The following is a 21,842-nucleotide window of genomic DNA, read 5'->3' as shown; positions in this document are numbered from 1 at the left end:
GAGCATAGGCAATGGGGTCGAAGAGGTATGGGGTAGGTTTAAAAATGTAGTGTTAGAGTGTTCAGCAGAAGTTTGTGGTTACAGGAAAGTGGGTGCAGGAGGGAAGAGGAGCGATTGGTGGAATGATGATGTAAAGAGAGTAGTAAGGGAGAAAAAGTTAGCATATGAGAAGTTTTTACAAAGTAGAAGTGATGCAAGGAGGGAAGAGTATATGGAGAAAAAGAGAGAAGTTAAGAGAGTGGTGAAGCAATGTAAAAAGAGAGCAAATGAGAGAGTGGGTGAGATGTTATCAACAAATTTTGTTGAAAATAAGAAAAAGTTTTGGAGTGAGATTAACAAGTTAAGAAAGCCTAGAGAACAAATGGATTTGTCAGTTAAAAATAGGAGAGGAGAGTTATTAAATGGAGAGTTAGAGGTATTGGGAAGATGGAAGGAATATTTTGAGGAATTGTTAAATGTTGATGAAGATAGGGAAGCTGTGATTTCGTGTATAGGGCAAGGAGGAATAACATCTTGTAGGAGTGAGGAAGAGCCAGTTGTGAGTGTGGGGGAAGTTCGTGAGGCAGTAGGTAAAATGAAAGGGGGTAAGGCAGCCGGGATTGATGGGATAAAGATAGAAATGTTAAAAGCAGGTGGGGATATAGTTTTGGAGTGGTTGGTGCAATTATTTAATAAATGTATGGAAGAGGGTAAGGTACCTAGGGATTGGCAGAGAGCATGCATAGTTCCTTTGTATAAAGGCAAAGGGGATAAAAGAGAGTGCAAAAATTATAGGGGGATAAGTCTGTTGAGTGTACCTGGTAAAGTGTATGGTAGAGTTATAATTGAAAGAATTAAGAGTAAGACGGAGAATAGGATAGCAGATGAACAAGGAGGCTTTAGGAAAGGTAGGGGGTGTGTGGACCAGGTGTTTACAGTGAAACATATAAGTGAACAGTATTTAGATAAGGCTAAAGAGGTCTTTGTGGCATTTATGGATTTGGAAAAGGCGTATGACAGGGTGGATAGGGGGGCAATGTGGCAGATGTTGCAAGTGTATGGTGTAGGAGGTAGGTTACTGAAAGCAGTGAAGAGTTTTTACGAGGATAGTGAGGCTCAAGTTAGAGTATGTAGGAAAGAGGGAAATTTTTTCCCAGTAAAAGTAGGCCTTAGACAAGGATGTGTGATGTCACCGTGGTTGTTTAATATATTTATAGATGGGGTTGTAAGAGAAGTAAATGCGAGGGTCTTGGCAAGAGGCGTGGAGTTAAAAGATAAAGAATCACACACAAAGTGGGAGTTGTCACAGCTGCTCTTTGCTGATGACACTGTGCTCTTGGGAGATTCTGAAGAGAAGTTGCAGAGATTGGTGGATGAATTTGGTAGGGTGTGCAAAAGAAGAAAATTAAAGGTGAATACAGGAAAGAGTAAGGTTATGAGGATAACAAAAAGATTAGGTGATGAAAGATTGAATATCAGATTGGAGGGAGAGAGTATGGAGGAGGTGAACGTATTCAGATATTTGGGAGTGGACGTGTCAGCGGATGGGTCTATGAAAGATGAGGTGAATCATAGAATTGATGAGGGAAAAAGAGTGAGTGGTGCACTTAGGAGTCTGTGGAGACAAAGAACTTTGTCCTTGGAGGCAAAGAGGGGAATGTATGAGAGTATAGTTTTACCAACGCTCTTATATGGGTGTGAAGCGTGGGTGATGAATGTTGCAGCGAGGAGAAGGCTGGAGGCAGTGGAGATGTCATGTCTGAGGGCAATGTGTGGTGTGAATATAATGCAGAGAATTCGTAGTTTGGAAGTTAGGAGGAGGTGCGGGATTACCAAAACTGTTGTCCAGAGGGCTGAGGAAGGGTTGTTGAGGTGGTTCGGACATGTAGAGAGAATGGAGCGAAACAGAATGACTTCAAGAGTGTATCAGTCTGTAGTGGAAGGAAGGCGGGGTAGGGGTCGGCCTAGGAAGGGTTGGAGGGAGGGGGTAAAGGAGGTTTTGTGTGCGAGGGGCTTGGACTTCCAGCAGGCATGCGTGAGCGTGTTTGATAGGAGTGAATGGAGACAAATGGTTTTTAATACTTGACGTGCTGTTGGAGTGTGAGCAAAGTAACATTTATGAAGGGATTCAGGGAAACCGGCAGGCCGGACTTGAGTCCTGGAGATGGGAAGTACAGTGCCTGCACTCTGAAGGAGGAGTGTTAATGTTGCAGTTTAAAAACTGTAGTGTAAAGCACCCTTCTGGCAAGACAGTGATGGAGTGAATGATGGTGAAAGTTTTTCTTTTTCGGGCCACCCTGCCTTGGTGGGAATCGGCCGGTGTGATAATAAATAAATAAAATATATTTCTTTCAACGCACCGGCCGTATCCCACCAAGGCAGGGTGGCCCAAAAAGAAAAACGAAAGTTTCTCTTTTTAAATTTAGTAATTTATACAGAAGGGGTTACTAGCCCCTTGATCCCGGCATTTTAGTCGCCTCTTACAACACGCATGGCTTACGGAGGAAGAACTCTGTTCCACTTCCCCATGGAGATAACAGGAAATAAACAAGAACAAGAACTAGTAAGAAAATAGAAGAAAACCCAGAGAGGTGTGTATGTATATATATACAGGTCCTCCATCACAAATCCGGCATCATTGGGACCTGTAGTGTGCCGGATTACTGAGTTTACCAGATTACAGAGTGGTTAGGTTAGAATACACTTAATAAAATTAACCAACTTGACTTACACAGTTCATTGAACATCGGCAAAAATCGAACATTTCCGCTACTTTGAGCTCAATTTCAAGGTACTTTTCGTCATGAAAGCAATCAAAATCATGTCTATTTCTGTAATATATCTTCCATTCTATCAAATGAGTCCAAAAAATGAGAATACAACCATAAAAACCATACGAAAATATACTGCAAAGAGGCGGCTAATGGCTGAGAAGTTAACTCCCTTATTTATCGTCCGTCTTTTTTATTTTTGTTGTACATTAAGAAGCATCTTTCCATCATACATTGCCCAAGTTTCAATGAGATAGCCCAATAAACAACCGAGAAAAAAAATATTTACCAAAAATCATATATGGCAAGTCCAAGCCAGGTACTGGAAATAAGTCACTTTGTCTGACTTTTCTGGGTTATCCTTGGTTCTCTATACATACACTGCTATGTATGATAGTCTATGTAACTGTATTTGTGTATACCTGAATAAACTTATTTACTTATAGTCTGTCAACTGAGTACAAGAAACCGCCCATTCACTTATTTCAACTACGCAATAAAGTGGTCAGAAATTGGCAATTTGGCCGATTTCACACAAATTTCAACAGCTGCCAATTTCAAAATAGGGTCCAGAATAAACAATGTAGACATTCCTGGCACTAAAATAACATTTTCTCTGTTCATTAGTCACAGCTACAGGCCCCTCTTATATTACTCTTGCTTACCATTTGGAATTTTTATTCACAAAAAAAAAAAAATAAAAGATTTACTGTTATGCAGACTACTGCATTATTGTAATAATTGTATAAATAATGTCAATCCATTCTTGACTCCGTACTGGAATTTGGACTGGCAGGCAGACAGGTATTGGACGGTGACATCATTTGTTTACTCTTGAGCTTCGCTAAAGAACAGAACATTTTCGCTACTATGAGCGCAATTTCAAGGTAATTTTCGTCATGAGAGCAATCAAAATCATATCTATTTCTGTAATATATCTTTCATTCTCTCAAATGAGACCGAAAAAATGAGAATATAACCATAACAACCATACAAAAATATACCGCTAAGCAGCCGCTAATGACTGAGAAGTGAACTACGCTATTTATGGTCTGATTTCTTTCATTTTTGGTGTAGGTGAAGAAGTATCTTTCCATCATACATTGCCCAAGTTTGAATAAGATAACCCAACAAACAACTGAGAATAATAATAACATAATAATAATAATAATAATATCTTTATTTACTACACATAATATGGCATATATTATTCATTTCAGCATCTTTATTACAGTTCTAGGGTATTTACCATGTTTTTATATAAATTTGGAATACAGTGGTCCCTCGTTTTTCGCAAGTACTGGATGTCATAATTTTCGAAAATCTTAACTTTTTTTCGTCAAAACATTGACTCGCGAATCATTTGACTTGAAAATAGTCGTTCGTCCTGGACGCACATGCATGGCCCCGAGCGGCCTCACACTCCATTCCCAGCCAGTGTGCCACTGTTTATCAGCGAGTGACCACACCTCACACGTTCATAAGATACATAAAATACAATTTTAAGCCTGCCCATAATGCTCTGCATACAAGGGGCTTTTGGCATGTTACACTTAACCACTGTATTTCTTTGAACTTCTATGTATCATGTCCAAATTAATAATAAATAAATAAATAAATATTCTATTCATTTTAGTGCTTGCAACTGCTAAATAAGCCACCATGGCTCCAAATAAAGCTCCTAGTGTCATGACTTTGTTAAAGAAGGTGAGAAATACGCTAGAATTCAAGAAAAACATCACTGAACAATATGAAAGTGGCGTACATGCAGCAGAGCTTGCCAGGATGTTTAAGAAACCCCATACACCCATCGCTTCCATCATGAGCAAGACAAAGGAAATCAAGGAAGCTACTAATGCAAAGGGGGTAAATATGCTCACAAAAATGAGATCACAAGTACTCGAAGATGTTGAGACGTTATTGTTGGTGTGGATCACTGAGAAACAATTAGCAGGAGATACTAGTCTTATGCAGTTGATTATTTTTTGAAAAGGCAAGGCAGTTGCATGACGATCTCGTAAAGAAATTGCCTGCAATGAGTACTGATATTTGTGATTTTAAGGTCAGCAAAGGCTGGTTTGAGATATTTAAGAAATGTAGTGGCATATACAGTGTGATAAGGCATGGTGAGGCTGCCAGTTCTAACAAAAATGCAGCTGGAAAATTCATAAGTGAATTCAAGGAGTACATACAGACCCCAACAAGTGTTCAATTGTGACAAAACAGGCCTCTTTTGGAAGAAAATGCCTAGGAGGACCTACATTACTCAGGAGGAAAAGGCACTGCCAGGACACAAGCCTATGAAAGACAGGCTAACTCTCATGTTTTGTAGTAATGCTAGTGGGGATTTCAAAGTGAAGACTTTACTAGTGTATCACTGAAAATCACTGTGTGTTCAAGAAAAACAGTGTTGTCAAGAGTAAATTAGGCATGTTTTGGAAAGCTAATAATAAGGCATGGGTCACGAGGAACATTTTCCTTGATTGGTTCAATCAAGTGTTTGGCACCAGTGTGAAGAAATACCTCCTGGAAAATAACTTGGAACTAAAGTGCCTCCTGCTAAGGGACAATGCTCATCCTCCAAACTTGGATGACCTAATTGTGGAGGAGTTTGGTTTCATCACAGTGAAGTTCTTGCCCCCTAATACCACTCCTCTCCTCCAGCCCATGGACCAGATCATTTCAAACTGTAAAAAACTCTACACCAAGGCAATGTTTGAAAGGTGCTTTAATGTGACCTCAGACACTCAACTGACCCTAAGAGAGTTTTGGAAAGATCACTTTAGTATCCTCCATTGCATAAGCCTTATAGGTAAGGCTTGGAGAAATCTGTGGCCAGATTGTGTCCAGAAGAGGGCTTTTGAAGGGTTTGGGGCTGACCCTGAGGACCCTTTGCCAGTTGTGGAATCTATTGTGGCATTGGGGAGTTCCATGGGGTTGGATGTGAGTGGCGAGGATGTGGAAAAGTTGGTGGAGGACCACAACGAAGAGCTAACCACTGAAGAGCTGCAAGAGCTTCAGCTGAAACAGCAACAGACCGCAGCTCAGAATGTTGCTTCAGAGGAGGAGGGAGATGGATAAAGGTGCCTTCTTCAGAAATTAAGGAGATTTGTGCAATGTGGAGTAGGATGGAAAGACTTGTGGAGAAACATCACCCTGACAAAGCTGCTGCAAGCCGTGTTGGCAACATGTACAATGACAAAGTCTTGTCCCATTTTAGGGAAATTTTAAAGAGATGCCAGAAACAGAGCTCTCTGGATAAGTACTTAGTGCCACAGGTGTGCAGTGACTCTCAAGTTGGTCCTAGTGGCATTAAAAAAACAAAGAAGGAAGTAACCCTGGAAAAGGACTTGGTACCTGAAGTCTTTATGGAAGGAGATTCTCCTTCCAAACAGTAATTAATCCAACCTCTCCCCTCCTTCAGTCTTCCATACAGTAAAAAGAATCACCAATAAAGGTAAGTGTTATGCTGTTAATGCTTCATTCATGTCTCATTGTTTTCTGTGTATGTACATCTATATTTCATGTAAAAAAATTATTTTGTTTTAATACTTTTGGGTGTCTGGAATGGATTAATTGCATTTACATTATTTCTTATGAGGAAAATAGTTTCGCAAATCTTCAATTTCAATAATAGTCACTCTCTCTGGAACGGATTAATTACAAAAAACGAAGGACCACTGTAATGGATAGATAACCTTTATTACTAATATTAGCATAATTACACAACATTTTATTAGCGCCACAGCTATGACAACTAACCATATACTGAATGCTACTGCTCACCTCTCCTTCTCTCATTTAGCTCCTCCCACTTTGTAATGATGTTAGATAGTGAATTTAATGTATTAGACAGAAAAATAAAAAAAAAAATGGAAAAAATTATGAAAATTCACTACATCTTCAGATGTATATTACTCACCGCATCATAAAAATAATTTTTATAAAATGACTATAATTCTTTGTAGAAACATGGTACAAAGATGCTACTTAAGCTATTATGATTCTTAAGCTATTTTTCTGTAAGCATAACTCATATGTGTATTTTACTTTTTTATTGTTTTCTGTAATATATAAGAGTTATGCAAAATAAAATGAAGTTACCAAGTTGAAGTTTCATTTTTATTTTATTTTTTTCTAATACACTATTTAATTTGTCATTTGGCATCATTACAAAGTGGGCAGAGCTACAGCAGAGGGAGAAGGAGCAATGTCTCAGTAACTCATGATGGCCCATGATGCGTGGAAAGGTGTGCCTCTCAGCACTATAAAATATTGTATAATTAAACTATTATAATCAATAAAGGTTATCTACCTATCATATTTATTCCAGAATAATATTAAGTATAATATAAATAAATTAGAAGCATGATAAAGATGCCCAAATTAATGAAAACTGACATTATATAGAGGTATGGAAGGGTGGAAGGCAGAGGCAGGGATAAAAAAGTGACCACGACCATTACAGAAAACATTACGCCCCTGAAGAGAAACTATTCTTATCCTATGAAAAGACTGAAAAAAGTGCGATTTTCTCGAAAAAAAAATTTTCCAATTAATCAGCTATGCACACATTTCCTGGAATACTCGGAAGTAAGTTATTGACCTAATTTATGTTGTATTACTGTTAATAATAAACAGACTGAATGGAATTTCCCAGCAAACATAAAATTGAATGTTTTAATTTTGGGTGGTGACACTTTTGAAGTGTTAGTAAGGAGTGATTCCTTGATTAGTGACGAATTCATTTACTGATGGGGTCTTAGGCCCCTAACTTCGTCGTTAAGTAAGAAAAGGCTGTATTATAAAACAAATCTGGGTAAAAATTTAGCACATACTGAATGATATTAATTAAAATTTAATGTTAGATTGATATTTGATTTCAAAATTTAAAAATACTAAGGAATATGGTGTAATTTATAAATTAACTTGGAAAAAAGTTTAATAGTAATTCAAGGAGGTACATTCATTAGTCCATACTTTTGAGGGAAGTGGTGATCACATGGCATACATAAACAATCACAAATATGATTAGCTCCTCAAATTCTCCCCAGTAGGTTTAGCACTAGGTTTCGATTATAATAATCTTCAAATTCTAGATAGAAATACAGTGCAGAAACTTTTGTTCTTGAGTATGTTACACAAGTGTGTAAAACAAAAATCAATTTGTATAGTGCATATAGTTTAATAACAGCAACAACTGGGATGCTTGAATGTGCGTGGATGTAGTGCGTATGATAAGAAAGAGATGATTGCTGATGTTATGAATGAAAAGAAGTTGGATGTCCCGGCCCTAAGCAAAACAAAGCTGAAGGGGGTAGGCGAGTTTCAGTGGGGAGAAATAAATGGGATTAAGTCAGGAGTATCTGAGAGTTAGAACTAAGGAAAGGGTAGCAATAATGTTGAAGGACCAGTTATGGAAGGAAAACAGAGAATATAAATGTGTAAATTCAAGGATTATGTAGATTAAAATAAGGGTCAGATGTGAAAAGTGGGTCATAATAAGTGTGTATGCACCTGGAGAAGAGAGGAGTGTAGAGAAGAAAGATTTTGGGAGATGTTAAGTGAATGTATAGGAACCTTTGAACCAAGTGAGAGAGTAATTGTGGTAGGGGACCTAAGTGCTAAAGTAGGAGAAACATTTAGAGAGGGTGTGGTAGGTAAGTTTGGGGTGCCAGGTGTAAATGATAATGGGAGCCCTTTGACTGAACTTTGTATAGAAAGGGGTTTAGTTATAGGTAATACATATTTTAAGAAAAAGAGGATAAATAAGTATACAAGATATGATGCAGGACATAATGACAGTAGTTTGTTGGACTAGGTATTGGCAGATAAAAGACTGTTGAGTAGACTTCAGGATGGACATGTTTATAGAGGGGCCACAGATATATCAGATCACTTTCTAGTTGTAGCTACAGTGAGAGTAAAAGGTAGATGGGATACAAGGAAAATAGAAGCAGCAAGTAAGAGAGAGGTGAAGGTGTATAAACTAAAAGAGGAGGTAGTTAGGGTAAGATATAAGCAACTATTGGAGGATAGATGGACTAGTGAGAGCATAGACAATGGGGCCAAAGATGTATGGGGTAGGTTTAAGAATGTAGTGTTAAGAGTGTTCAGCAGAAGTTTGTGGTTACAGGAAAGTGGGTGTGGGAGGGAAGAGGAGCAATTGGTGGAATGATGATGTAAAGAGAGTAGTAAGGGAGAAAAAGTTAGCATACAAGAGGTTTTTACAAAGTAGAAGTGATGTAAGGAGGGAAGAGTATATGGAGAGAAAAAGAGAGGTTAAGAGTGTGGTGAAGCAATTTAAAAAGAGAGCTTTAGGAAAGGTAGGGGGTGTGTAGACCAAGTGTTTACAGTGAAACATATAGGTGAACAGTATTTAGATAAAGGCAAAGAGGTTTTTGTGGCATTTATGGATTTGGAAAAGGCATATGACAGGGTGGATAGGGGGGCAATGTGGCAGATGTTGCAGGTGTATGGTATAGGAGGTAGGTTACTGAAATCAGTGAAGAGTTTTTATGAGGATAATGAGGCTCTGGTTAGAGTATGTAGGAGAGAGGGAGATTATTTCCCAGTAAAAGTAGTCCTTAGACAAGGATGTGTGATGTCACCATGGTTGTTCAATATATTTATAGATGGGATTGTAAGAGAAATGAATGCGAGAGTCTTGGCAAGAGGTGTGGAGTTCACAAAGTGGGAGTTATCACAGTTGCTCTTTGCTGATGATGACACTGTGCTTTTGGGAGATTCTGAAGAGAAGTTGTAAAGGTTGGTGGATGAAACCTGTAATTGTTTTGCATGATGGTAGGATTGCTGATTTCTTTTTCTGTCTCATAAACACGCTTGATAACAGGGATATCTTGCTACTCCTACTTACACTTTGGTCACACTTCACAGACACGCACATGCATATATATATACACATACATCTAGGTTTTTCTCCTTTTCTAAATAGCTCTTGTTCTTCATTATTTCTTCTATTGTCCATGGGGAAGTGGAAAAGAATCTTTCCTCTGTAAGCTATGCGTGTCGTATGAGGTGACTAAAATGCCGGGAGCAATGGACTAGTAACCCCTTCTCCTGTAGACATTTACTAAAAAAGAGAAGAAGAAAAACTTTATAAAACTGGGATGCTTGAATGTGCGTGGATGTAGTGCAGATGACAAGAAACAGATGATTGCTGATGTTATGAATGAAAAGAAGTTGGATGTCCTCGCCCTAAGCGAAACAAAGCTGAAGGGGGTAGGGGAGTTTCAGTGAGGGGAAATAAATGGGATTAAATCTGGAGTATCTGAGAGAGTTAGAGCTAAGGAAGGGGTAGCAGTAATGTTGAAGGATCAGTTATGGAAGGAGAAAAGAGAATATGAATGTGTAAATTCAAGAATTATGTGGATTAAAGTAAAGGTTGGATGCGAAAAGTGGGTCATAATAAGCGTGTATGCACCTGGAGAAGAAAGGAATGTAGAGGAGAGAGAGAGATTTTGGGAGATGTTAAGTGAATGTATAGGAACTTTGAACCAAGTGAGAGAGTAATTGTGGTAGGGGACCTGAATGCTAAAGTAGGAGAAACTTTTAGAAAGGGCGTGGTAGGTAAGTTTGGGGTGCCAGGTGTAAATGATAATGGGAGCCCTTTGATTGAACTTTGTATAGAAAGGGGTTTAGTTATAGGTAATACATATTTTAAGAAGAAGAGGATAAATAAGTATACAAGATATGATGTAGGGCGAAATGACAGTAATTTGTTGGATTATGTATTGGTGGAAAAAAGACTGTCGAGTAGACTTCAGGATATACATGTTTATAGAGGGGCCACAGATATATCAGATCACTTTTTAGTTGTAGCTACACTGAGAGTAAAAGGAAGATGGGATACAAGGAGAATAGAAGCATCAGGCAAGAGAGAGGTGAAGGCTTATAAACTAAAAAAGGAGGCAGTAAGGGTAAGATATATACAGCTATTGGAGGATAGATGGGCTAATGAGAGCATAGGCAATGGGGTCGAAGAGGTATGGGGTAGGTTTAAAAATGTAGTGTTAGAGTGTTCAGCAGAAGTTTGTGGTTACAGGAAAGTGGGTGCGGGAGGGAAGAGGAGCGACTGGTGGAATGATGATGTAAAGAGAGTAGTAAGGGAGAAAAAGTTAGCATATGAGAAGTTTTTACAAAGTAGAAGTGATGCAAGGAGGGAAGAGTATATGGGGAAAAAGAGAGAGGTTAAGAGAGTGGTGAGGCAATCTAAAAAGAGAGCAAATGAGAGAGTGGGTGAGATGTTATGAACAAATTTTGTTGAAAATAAGAAAAAGTTTTGGAGTGAGATTAACAAGTTAAGGAAGCCTACAAAAAAAAAAAGGGATTTGTCAGTTAAAAATAGGAGAGGAGAGTTATTAAATGGAGAGTTAGAGGTATTGGGAAGATGGAGGGAATATTTTGAGGAATTGTTAAATGTTGATGAAGATAGGGAAGCTGTGATTTCGTGTATAGGGCAAGGAGGAATAACATCTTGTAGGAGTGAGGAAGAGCCAGTTGTGAGTGCGGGGGAAGTTCGTGAGGCAGTAGGTAAAATGAAAGGGGGTAAGGCAGCCGGGATTGATGGGATAAAGATAGAAATGTTAAAAGCAGGTGGGGATATAGTTTTGGAGTGGTTGGTGCAATTATTTAATAAATGTATGGAAGAGGGTAAGGTACCTAGGGATTGGCAGAGAGCATGCATAGTTCCTTTGTATAAAGGCAAAGGGGACAAAAGAGAGTGCCAAAATTATAGGGGGATAAGTCTGTTGAGTATACCTGGTAAAGTGTATGGTAGAGTTATTATTGAAAGAATTAAGAGTAAGACGGAGAATAGGATAGCAGATGAACAAGGAGGCTTTAGGAAAGGTAGGGGGTGTGTGGACCAGGTGTTCACAGTGAAACATATAAGTGAACAGTATTTAGATAAGGCTAAAGAGGTTTTTGTGGCATTTATGGATTTGGAAAAGGCATATGACAGGGTGGACAGGGGGGTAATGTGGCAGATGTTGCAGGTGTATGATGTAGGAGGTAGGTTACTGAAAGCAGTGAAGAGTTTTTACGAGGATAGTGAGGCTCAAGTTAGAGTATGTAGGAAAGAGGGAGATTATTTCCCAGTAAAAGTAGGCCTTAGACAAGGATGTGTGATGTCACCGTGGTTGTTTAATATATTTATAGATGGGGTTGTAAGAGAAGTAAATGTGAGGGTCTTGGCAAGAGGTGTGGAGTTAAAAGATAAAGAATCAAACACAAAGTGGGAGTTATCACAGTTGCTCTTTGCTGATGATGATACTGTGCCTTTGGGAGATTCTGAAGAGAAGTTGCAGAGGTTGGTGGATGAATTTGGTAGGGTATGCAAAAGAAGAAAATTAAAAGTGAATACAGGAAAGAGTAAGGTTATGAGGATAACAAAAAGATTAGGTGATGAAAGATTGGATATCAGAATGGAGGGAGAGAGTACGGAGGAGGTGAATGTATTCAGATATTTGGGAGTGGACGTGTCAGCGGATGGGTCTATGAAAGATGAGGTGAATCATAGAATTGATGAGGGGAAAAGGGTGAGCGGTGCACTTAGGAGTCTGTGGAGACAAAGAACTTTGTCCTTGGAGGCAAAGAGGGGAATGTATGAGAGTATATGGGTGTGAAGCATGGGTGATGAATGTTGCAGCAAGGAGAAGGCTGGAGGCAGTGGAGATGTCATGTCTGAGGGCAATGTGTGGTGTGAATATAATGCAGAGAATTCGTAGTTTGGAAGTTAGGAGGAGGTGCGGGTTTGCCAAAACTGTTGTCCAGAGGGCTGAGGAAGGGTTGTTGAGGTGGTTCGGACATGTAGAGAGAATGGAACGAAACAGAATGACTTCAAGAGTGTATCAGTCTGTAGTGGAAGGAAGGCGGGGTAGGGGTCGGCCTAGGAAAGGTTGGAGGGAGGGGGTAAAGGAGGTTTTGTGTGCGAGGGGCTTGGACTTCCAGCAGGCATGCATGAGCATGTTTGATAGGAGTGAATGGAGACAAATGGTTTTTAATACTTGACGTGCTGTTGGAGTGTGAGTAAAGTAACATTTATGAAGAGATTCAGGGAAACTGGCAGGGTGGACTTGAGTCCTGGAGATGGGAAGTACAGTGCCTGCACTCTGAAGGAGGGGTGTTAATGTTGCAGTTTAAAAACTGTAGTGTAAAGCACCCTTCTGGCAAGACAGTGATGGAGTGAATGATGGTGAAAGTTTTCCTTTTTCAGGCCACCCTGCCTTGGTGGGAGTCGGCCGGTGTGTTAATAAAAAAAAATATATAAAAAATGTGAAAGAAGAAAATTAAAAGGGAATATAAGAAATAGTAAAGTGATGAGGATAACAAAAAGATCAGGTGACGAAAGATTGGATATCAGATTGGAGGGAGAGTGTATGGAGGAGGTGAATGTATTCAGATATTTGGGAGTGGACGTGTCAGTAGATGTGTCTATGAAGGATGAGGTGAATCGTAGAACTGATGAGGGGAAAAGGGTGAGTGGTGCACTTGGGAGTCTGTGGAGACAAAGAACTTTGTCTGTGGACGGAAAAAGGGAAATGTATGAGAGTATAGTTATATCAACACTGTTATATGGGTGTGAAGCATGGGTGATGAATGTTGCAATGAGGAGAAGGCTGGAGGCAGTAGAGATGTCATGTCTGAGGGCAATGTGTGGTGTGAATATAATGCAGAGAATTCGTAGTTTGGAAATTAGGAGGTGCAGGATTACAAAAACTATTATCCAGAGGGCTGAGGAGGGGTTGTTGAGGTGGTTTGGACATGCAGAGAGAATGGAACAAAACAGAATGACTTCGAGAGTGTATAAATCTAAAGTGGAGATTGGTTTTTAATACTTGACGTGCTGTTGGAGTTTGAGCAAAGTAACATTTATGAAGGGATTCAGGGAAACTGGCAGGCCAGACTTGAGTTCTGGAGATGGGAGGTACAGTGTCTACACTCTGAAGGAGGGGTGCTAATGTTGCAGTTTTATAACTGTAGTGTAAAGTACCCCTCTGGCAAGACAGTGATGGAGTGAATGATGATGAAAGTTTTTTTCTTTTTCAGGCCACCCTGCCTTGGTGGGAATTGGCCAATGTGTTAAAAAAAAAAAAAATATATTAAGAGGGATCAGGCAGTTACCAACCTGGTTACCAGAACTCCTAAATCTTTTTTGTATTCAACCTAAACTCTACATCATTTAGCATATAAGTACTATTTCCCCCCCCCCTTCCCCTAGGTTTAGAGCCTTACAATTGTTGGCATTGAACTGCATCTGCCAATTCTCCATCCACAGCATCAACCTATGTAAATCATCCTGTAGCTTTCTAGTGCTGTCATCAGAAATTATCTGACAGCCTATTTTAGTGCCATCAGCAAACTTATGTTGCTATTTAAACCCTTATCTGTCATTTCTGTAGATTGTGAAGAAGGGCTCTAGTACTGACTTCTGTGGAACATCTTTGTAACAAATCCCCATTCTGATTCCTCCTCATTTATGTACACACTTTCCCACTGGTCAGCCAAGACTCCACCCAGGAGATAATTTCTCCTATACCATGTGCCGCTGTTTTCTTCATCAGTCTTCTGTGTGTGACAATCAAAGGCCTTACTGCAATCCATATACTTGGAATATACCTGGAGAGGGTTTCGGGGGTCAACGCCCCCCTGGCCCAGTCTGAGACCAGGCCTCACAGTGGATCAGGGTCTGATTAACCAGGTTGTCACTGCTGGCCGCACACAAACTGATGTAAGAACCACAGCCCAGCTGGTCAGGTACTGACTATAGGTGCCTGTTCAGTGCCTTCTTGAAGACAGCCAGGGGTCTACTGGTAATCCCCCTATGTATGCTGGGAGGCAGTTGAACAGTCTTGGGCCCCTGACACTTATTGTGCTGTCTCTCAGTGCACTCATGGCACCCATGCTTTTCATTAGGGGAGTGTTGGTACTAATCCCTCTAGGATTTTCCAAGTGTATATTATCATGTATCTTTCTCGCCTGCATTCCAAGGAATGCAAATCAAGGGACTTCAACCATTCCCAGTAATTTAGGAACTTTATTGTACTTATGTTTGCCATGAAAGTTCTTTGTATACTCTCCAGGTCAGCAATTTTGCCTGCCTTGAAGAGGGAAGTTAGTGTACAGCAGCATTCCAGCCTAGAGAGAACAAGCGATTTGAAGAGAATCATCATGGGCTTGGCGTCTCTAGTTTTGAAGGTTCTCATTATCCACATTATACAAAACATGTTTGGCTTAACCGTTTCAGGGTTTCCAACGTACTAGTACGGCTTACGCACCAGGGTTATTGATGTACTAGAACGTCTAAATTCTAGCGCCTTCAAATCTAGCGAGAGAAAGCTGGTAGGCCTTCATATAGAATGGGTCTAAGTGGTCAGTGTGCACAGTATAAAAAAAATCCTGCAGCACACAGTGCGTAATGAGAAACAAAAAACTTTGACCGTGCTTTTGGTTTAAAACAGCGACTTTGCACTGTATTTTTGTATGGTATTTATGGTTGTATTCTAGTTTTCCTGATCTCATTTTATAGAATGAAAAACATATTACAGAACTTAAGATGATTTTGATTAGTTTCACAATGAAAAGTACCTTGATATTGAGCTCAAAGTTCAAAAGTAAACAAATCATGCCACGCGTCCAATACACATCAACTGGTGAGTCTAATATTGTTTTACAAGTGCACTGATATTATTTATACCATTTCTACACTAATGCAATAGTCTGCATAACAGTAAATCTTCTATTTTTTGTGAGAATAAAAATTCAAAGTGGAAAGTAAAAGAAATGTAAGAGAGGCCTGGGGACATGACTAATGAACAGAGGAAATGTTATTTTAGTGCCAGGAATGTCTGTCTTGTTTATTCTGGACCCTATTTGGAAATTGGCATCTTTTGAAATTTGTGTGAAATTGGCAAAATTGCTAATTTCTGACCACTTTATTGGATACTTGAAATCGGTAAATGGGTGGTTTCTTGTAGTCATTCAATAGAAAAAATGGAGTTCTAGCGAAATAGTTATGATTTTTTGTCGACTAGTACACTGGAACTGGTGTAAAATAGGGCTCAAAGTTGGCGAAATTGCCAATGCGTAAACATCGTCAAGACCGCTAACTTCGAAAGAGCATAATTCCGTAAGTTTTCCATCAAATTTCATACTTTTTGTGTCATTATGATCGGGAAAAGATTCTCTATCTTTTCATAAGAAAAATAATTTTTTTTCCGTAAAATTTTCGACCCTGAGAACAAGTTTAGGAGAGGGCCTCTCGACCCTGAAAGGGTTAAAATAGCAACTTTGAGTTTTTTTCTAAGAATGGTTTTATTGGTTGTTTCTTAGTATCATTTGATAGAATGAAAGATATACAGTGGTCCCTTGAGTTACAATGATTTATAATGATTTACCCTCAAAGGAATTTAGTTTTGAGTTATGATGAAAAATTTCAGATACAATGCATGTATGATGGCTGGTGCATGTAGGTGGACCTCAGCCCAGAGACAAGACGGTGATGAAGATCTTAAATGGAGTGATAGTGGAGGGAGTGTTGGAGGTGAGTGTGAGGGAGACAGTAAGTGTTCCAGACATGGAGGGTGGAAGACTGTGATAAGAATAAATATTAAATCTACCATATTTTACAAATTTCTGCCTGCTCTGGTCTCTCCTGTCCTGTCCTGTCTATTCTGGCCTGGCCTACCCTGCCTGTTTTGGCATGGCCTGGCCTGCTCTGTTCTATCCTGTCCTGATATATTACTTATTATCCTTAAATGTATTTAACCATTTTTAAAAGTTTTATAAGAGTAAATATCTTACCTTGTGTTCTGCAAATGATTGGACTCCCATAACTTACCATTAGATTTTGCAAAAACTGCACTGGTATTTCATCAGTTGCATCCACAGCTATAGGCACAAACCCATCTAATTCATGTGACTGAAGTGCCAACAAAGGCAATGAATAAACCCCAGAAAATGAAGGAGAAACCACGACACACGGGGGAAGGTCCATGGCGATGAGGAAAGACTGAAGCCAAGTACGCCTCAACTCAGGACCCAGTTCATGTCGACCACTAAGCCCAAACCCTGCATGTTTAAACCACTAAGAAAATGTATTGGTCCAAAAAGTAAGGTATTAATAGCAGTATGCAAATATGAAGGGGTAATTACGTACCAAATCTACAGCAAAATGTTAATATCAACATTAGTATTTTAGAAATATACTGTATTAATGAAAAAATCTAAGCCTTAAGATTAAAATTAGAGAGTTTGTTAAAAAATTCCGTTACTATATTACTTGAAAGCAATTCTTAATACAATATTAAAATTAATTACTTAATCAATAATTTAGTATTAGAATCTAAAGTAAACTAACTGATATCAGCTTTATACATTTGCTTTTATCAGCATATTCTTTATGTATCAGTACTAAATGCATCCAAAGAAATCAAATCATCTTTTTTAAAGACAGGGTATGAAGCATGACAAGGGCATGGTGCATTCAACACTTCTCTGGAGCACTGCAAAACATTACTGAAGAATCCACAAAGTTCAGTACAGTAGGGCCCCACTTTACAGCGTTTCACCTCAAGGCATTCAGCTAATATGAACATTTCAAATTATGACCAAAACTAGCTATACAGCTCCCCCCACCTGACTTTCTAATATGACCAGCCGGTTTATTTACATTCTCTGTAAGCACCGCATCTCTCCATTATGTCTGGAAACTTTATAAAGTTTCAAGTGTTTTAAAGTTATTTCATGTTTTAGATATTTTTTTTTTCAACAAACTGGCCATATCCCACCGAGGCAGGGTGGCCCAAAAAGAAAAACAAAAGCTTCTCTTTTTAAATTTAGTAATCTATACAGGAGAAGGGGTTACTAGCCCCATGCTTCCAGCATTTTAGTCGCCTCTTACAACACGCATGGCTTACGGAGGAAGAATTCTGCTCCACTTCCCCATAGAGATGAGAGGAAATAAACAAGAATAAGAACTAGAAAGAAAATAGAAGAAAACCCAGAGGTGTGTGTATATATATATGCTAGTACATGTATGTGTAGTGTGACCTAAGCGTAAGTAGAAGTAGCAAGACATACCTGAAATCTTGCACCTTCATGAGACAGAAAAAAGGACACCAGCAATCCTACCATCATGTAAAACAATTACAGGCTTTCGTTTTACACTCACTTGGCAGGACGGCAGTACCTCCCTGGGTGGTTGCTGTTTACCAACCTACCACCTATAATGTTTTATATATACTCTGATAATTATACTTATGTGTACCTGTACCTAAATAAACTCACACACTGTGCTGAAATGCACATACACATTAAAATCACTAGGAGTGTCTTAATAGTCTTGAGGACACCATATTAACAATGATAATAATAATAATTTTAGGTAGTAGGTTGGTAAACAGCAACCGCCCAGGAAGGTACTACCGTCCTGCCAAGTGAGTGTAAAACAAAAGCCTGTAATTGTTTTACATGATGGTAGGATTGCTGGTGTCCTTTTTTGTCTCATAAACATGCAAGATTTCAGGTACGTCTTGCTACTTCTACTTACACTTAGGTCACACTACATATACAAACATATACAGTGGACCCCAGCCTTACGAACGCATCGCGTTACGTTAAATCCACCATACGAAGCATTTGAAGGCAAAAATTTTGCCTCACCTCACAATAAAAAACTCGCCTTATGTGACTCGTCCGGGACGCGTCCCACGTGTAGCCTCAGCTGCCCCATGGGTGCCAGTGTTTACAAGCCAGCCAGTGTGGTTGCATATAAGCATACATTCGGTACATTTCATATTATCACAGTGTTTTTAGTGCTTGTAACTGCAAAATAAGTCACCATAGGCCCCAAGAAAGCTTCTAGTGCCAACCCTGTGGTAAAAAGGGTGAAAATTACTATGGAAATGAACAAAGAGATAATTGATAAGTACGAAAGTGGAGTGCGTGTCTTGGAGCTGGCCAGGTTGTATACCAAACCCCAATCAACCATCGCTACTATCTTGGCCAACAAAACGGCAATCAAGGAAGCTGTTCTTGCAAAAGGTGCACGTTTGTTTTCAAAACAGAGATTTATTTATTTATTAACAATTTGAGCACACATACAGAGGTACAAAAAAATACAGATAAGAGCAGCATGCCAAAGCCACTTATACTATGCATAGCATTACGGGCTGGCTTAAAATTAACTTAAGATTAACTAAGCAATGATGAAATCAGTGATAAAACATTAATGTAAACAGATTACTATAAAGCACAAGTGAGTATTACAAAGACAGGTCATATGGTTGCATGCATTGTTGTACATTCAGTCATATGGAGTATTCTGTTAGGTAGTGTATTTAAAAAATAATAAAGTTAGATTGGGTTTTAGGTTTAACATTTATGTGATATAATTGTGAGAAACATTTAAGAAATACTATTTATAAGGTTCAGTTATTCAGTATTTATTTGGTTTTGGGTGAGTAAGTGATCTTTGAGAAGAGACTTGAATTTATAAACAGGTAGTGTTTCTTTTATATTTACAGGTAATGAATTCCAGATTTTAGGGCCTTTTATGTGCATTGAGTTTTTGCATAGTGTGAGATGGACACGAGGAACATCAAAGAGTGATCTGTGCCTTGTGTTATGGTCATGTGTTCTGTTGAGGTTGGCAAGGAGATGTTTGAGGGGAGGGTTAATATCAGAGTTAAGTGTTCTATGTATGTAATAGGTGCAGTAATAAGTATGGATGTTTTGTATGGTGAGTAGGTTTAGTGTACTGAATAATGGTGGAGTGTGCTGCCTGTAGTGAGAATTTGTTATCATTCTAACTGCAGCCTTTTGTTGGGTAATTAGTGGTCTGAGATGGTTAATTGTTGTTGAGCCCCATGCACAAATTCCATAGGTGAGATAGGGGTAAATAAGAGAGTGATATAGGGCCAGGAGGGCTGACTGTGGAGCATAGTACCATATCTTCGATAGTATGCCTACAGTCTTGGAAATTTTCTTAGAAATTTGTTGTATATGTGTATGAAATTTGAGTCTATTATCAAGGTGGATTCCTAAGAATTTTCCCTCTGTTAGCTTTGTGATAGGTGATCCATTTATCATTATGTTAAGAGGGACATCTGTAGCTCTGTTACCAAACTGAATGAAGTAGGTTTTGTCAATGTTTAGTGTAAGTTTGTTAGTCCTCATCCAGGTAGATATTTTCTGTAATTCGGTATTTACAGTATTGGCTAGCGTGACTGGGCTCGGGTGGGAGAAGACGTATGTAGTGTCATCTGCAAATAGTGTGGGTTTGAGTAATTGCGAAGCATTTGGTAGGTCATTTATGTATAGGAGAAAGAGAAGAGGGCCAAGGACACTTCCCTGTGGGACACCAACTGTAATTGGTTGTGCAGAAGAGTTTGCCCCATTTGCGTACACATATTGGCTTCTGCTGCTGAGGTATGACTTGAGGTAGTTGAGGGATCACAAGTGATAGAAAATGTTGAGAGACTGTTATTGGTGTGGATAAACGAAAAACAGATAGCAGGAGATAGCATCTCTCAAGCGATCATATGTGAAAAGGCTAGGAAGTTGCATGATGATTTAATTAGAAAAATGCCTGTAACTAGTGGTGATGTGAGTGAATTTAAGGCCAGCAAAGGTTGGTTTGAGAGATTTAAGAATCGTAGTGGCATACATAGTGTGATAAGGCATGGTGAAGCTGCCAGTTCAGACCAAAAAGCAGCTGAAAAATAAGTGAAGGAATTCAAGTACATACATAGACAGTGAAGAATTGAAACCCTAACAAGTGTTTAATTGCGATGAAACAGGCCTGTTTTGGAAGAAAATGCCAAGCAGGACCTACATTACTCAGGAGGAAAAGGCAATTCCAGGACATAAGCCTATGAAAGACAAGCTTACTCTTTTGATGTGTGCTAATGCTAGTGGTGATTGCAAAGTGAAGCCTTTATTGGTGCATCACTCTGAAACTCCCAGAGCATTCAGGCAAAACAATGTCCTCAAGGCTAATTTGTGTGTGATGTGGAGGGCAAACAGTAAGGTATGGGTCACTAGGGGCATTTTCTATGACTGATTACACCATGCATTTGCCCCCACTGTGAAAAATTACCTAATGGAAAAGAAACTGGACCTTAAGTGCCTCCTGGTATTAGACAATGCTCCTGGTCATCCTTCAGACTTGGCAGAGCGACTTTCTGGGGACATAAGCTTCATTAATGTCAAGTTTTTGACTCCTAATACCACTCCTCTCCTGCAGCCCATGGACCAGCATGTCATTTCAAACTTCAAAAAAATCTACACAAAAGCTATGTTTCAAAAGTGCTTTGAAGTGACCTCAGACACTCGGTTGACTCTAAGAGAGTTTTGGAAAGATCACTTTAGTATCCTCAGTTGTGTAAACCTTATAGCTAAGGCTTGGGAGGGAGTGACTAAGAGGACCTTGAACTCTGCTTGGAAGAAACTGTGGCCACAATGTGTAGAAGGGATTTTGAAGGGTTTGGGGCTAACCCTGAGAAGCGTATGCCAGTTGTGGAATCCACTGTGGCATTGGGGAAGTCCTTGGGGTTGGAGATTAGTGGGGAGGATGTGGAAGAGTTGATGGAGGAGGACAATGAAGAACTAACCACTGATGAGCTGCAAGATCTTCTTCAACAGCAAGAGGCCAGACCTGAAGAAGCTGCTTCAGAGGAGGGAAGAGAGAAATTGAGGAAGTTGCCTACTTCAAAGATTAAGGAAATGAGTGCAAAGTGGGTTGAACTGCAAACCTTTACAGATGAAAATCACCCTGACACAGCTATTGCAAGCCGTGTTGCCAGCCTGTACAATGACAATGTTATGGCCCATTTTAGGAAAGTCTTAAAGGAACGGGAGATACAGAGCTCTATGGACAGATTTGTTGTGCGACAGAGGTCCAGTGACTCTCAAACTGGTCCTAGTGGCATTAAAAGAAGAAGGGAAGTAACCCCGGAAAAGGACTTGCTACCTCAAGTCCTCATGGAAGGGTATTCCCCTTCCAAACAATAACAACTTACACCATCTCCCCTTCTCCCATCCCATCAATCATCCCAGATCTTCAGTAAA

The 21,842-nt window shown here is 39.4% G+C and overlaps 1 protein-coding gene across 5 annotated transcripts in view; it reads right to left on the bottom strand.

Moving 5' to 3' along the window:
- Nucleotides 1-21,842, bottom strand: part of LOC128686354 (putative protein-lysine deacylase ABHD14B) — a 116,024-nt gene that overhangs the window by 7,310 nt on the left and 86,872 nt on the right. The window contains exon 6 of one of the 5 annotated variants that reach the window (XM_070085897.1): nt 16,689-16,841. The exons of the other annotated variants lie outside the window; for them this stretch is intronic. Coding sequence (XP_069941998.1) covers nt 16,800-16,841 — 42 coding nt within the window. The 3' untranslated portion in view covers nt 16,689-16,799. Of the gene's footprint in view, nt 1-16,688; nt 16,842-21,842 lie in introns of those variants that run through there. 5 annotated transcript variants of the gene reach the window in all.

The sequence above is a fragment of the Cherax quadricarinatus genome, chromosome 17 (genome assembly GCF_038502225.1).
Source record: "Cherax quadricarinatus isolate ZL_2023a chromosome 17, ASM3850222v1, whole genome shotgun sequence".
Classification (NCBI taxonomy): domain Eukaryota; kingdom Metazoa; phylum Arthropoda; class Malacostraca; order Decapoda; family Parastacidae; genus Cherax; species Cherax quadricarinatus.
This window is presented reverse-complemented; position numbering and strand designations above follow the sequence as displayed.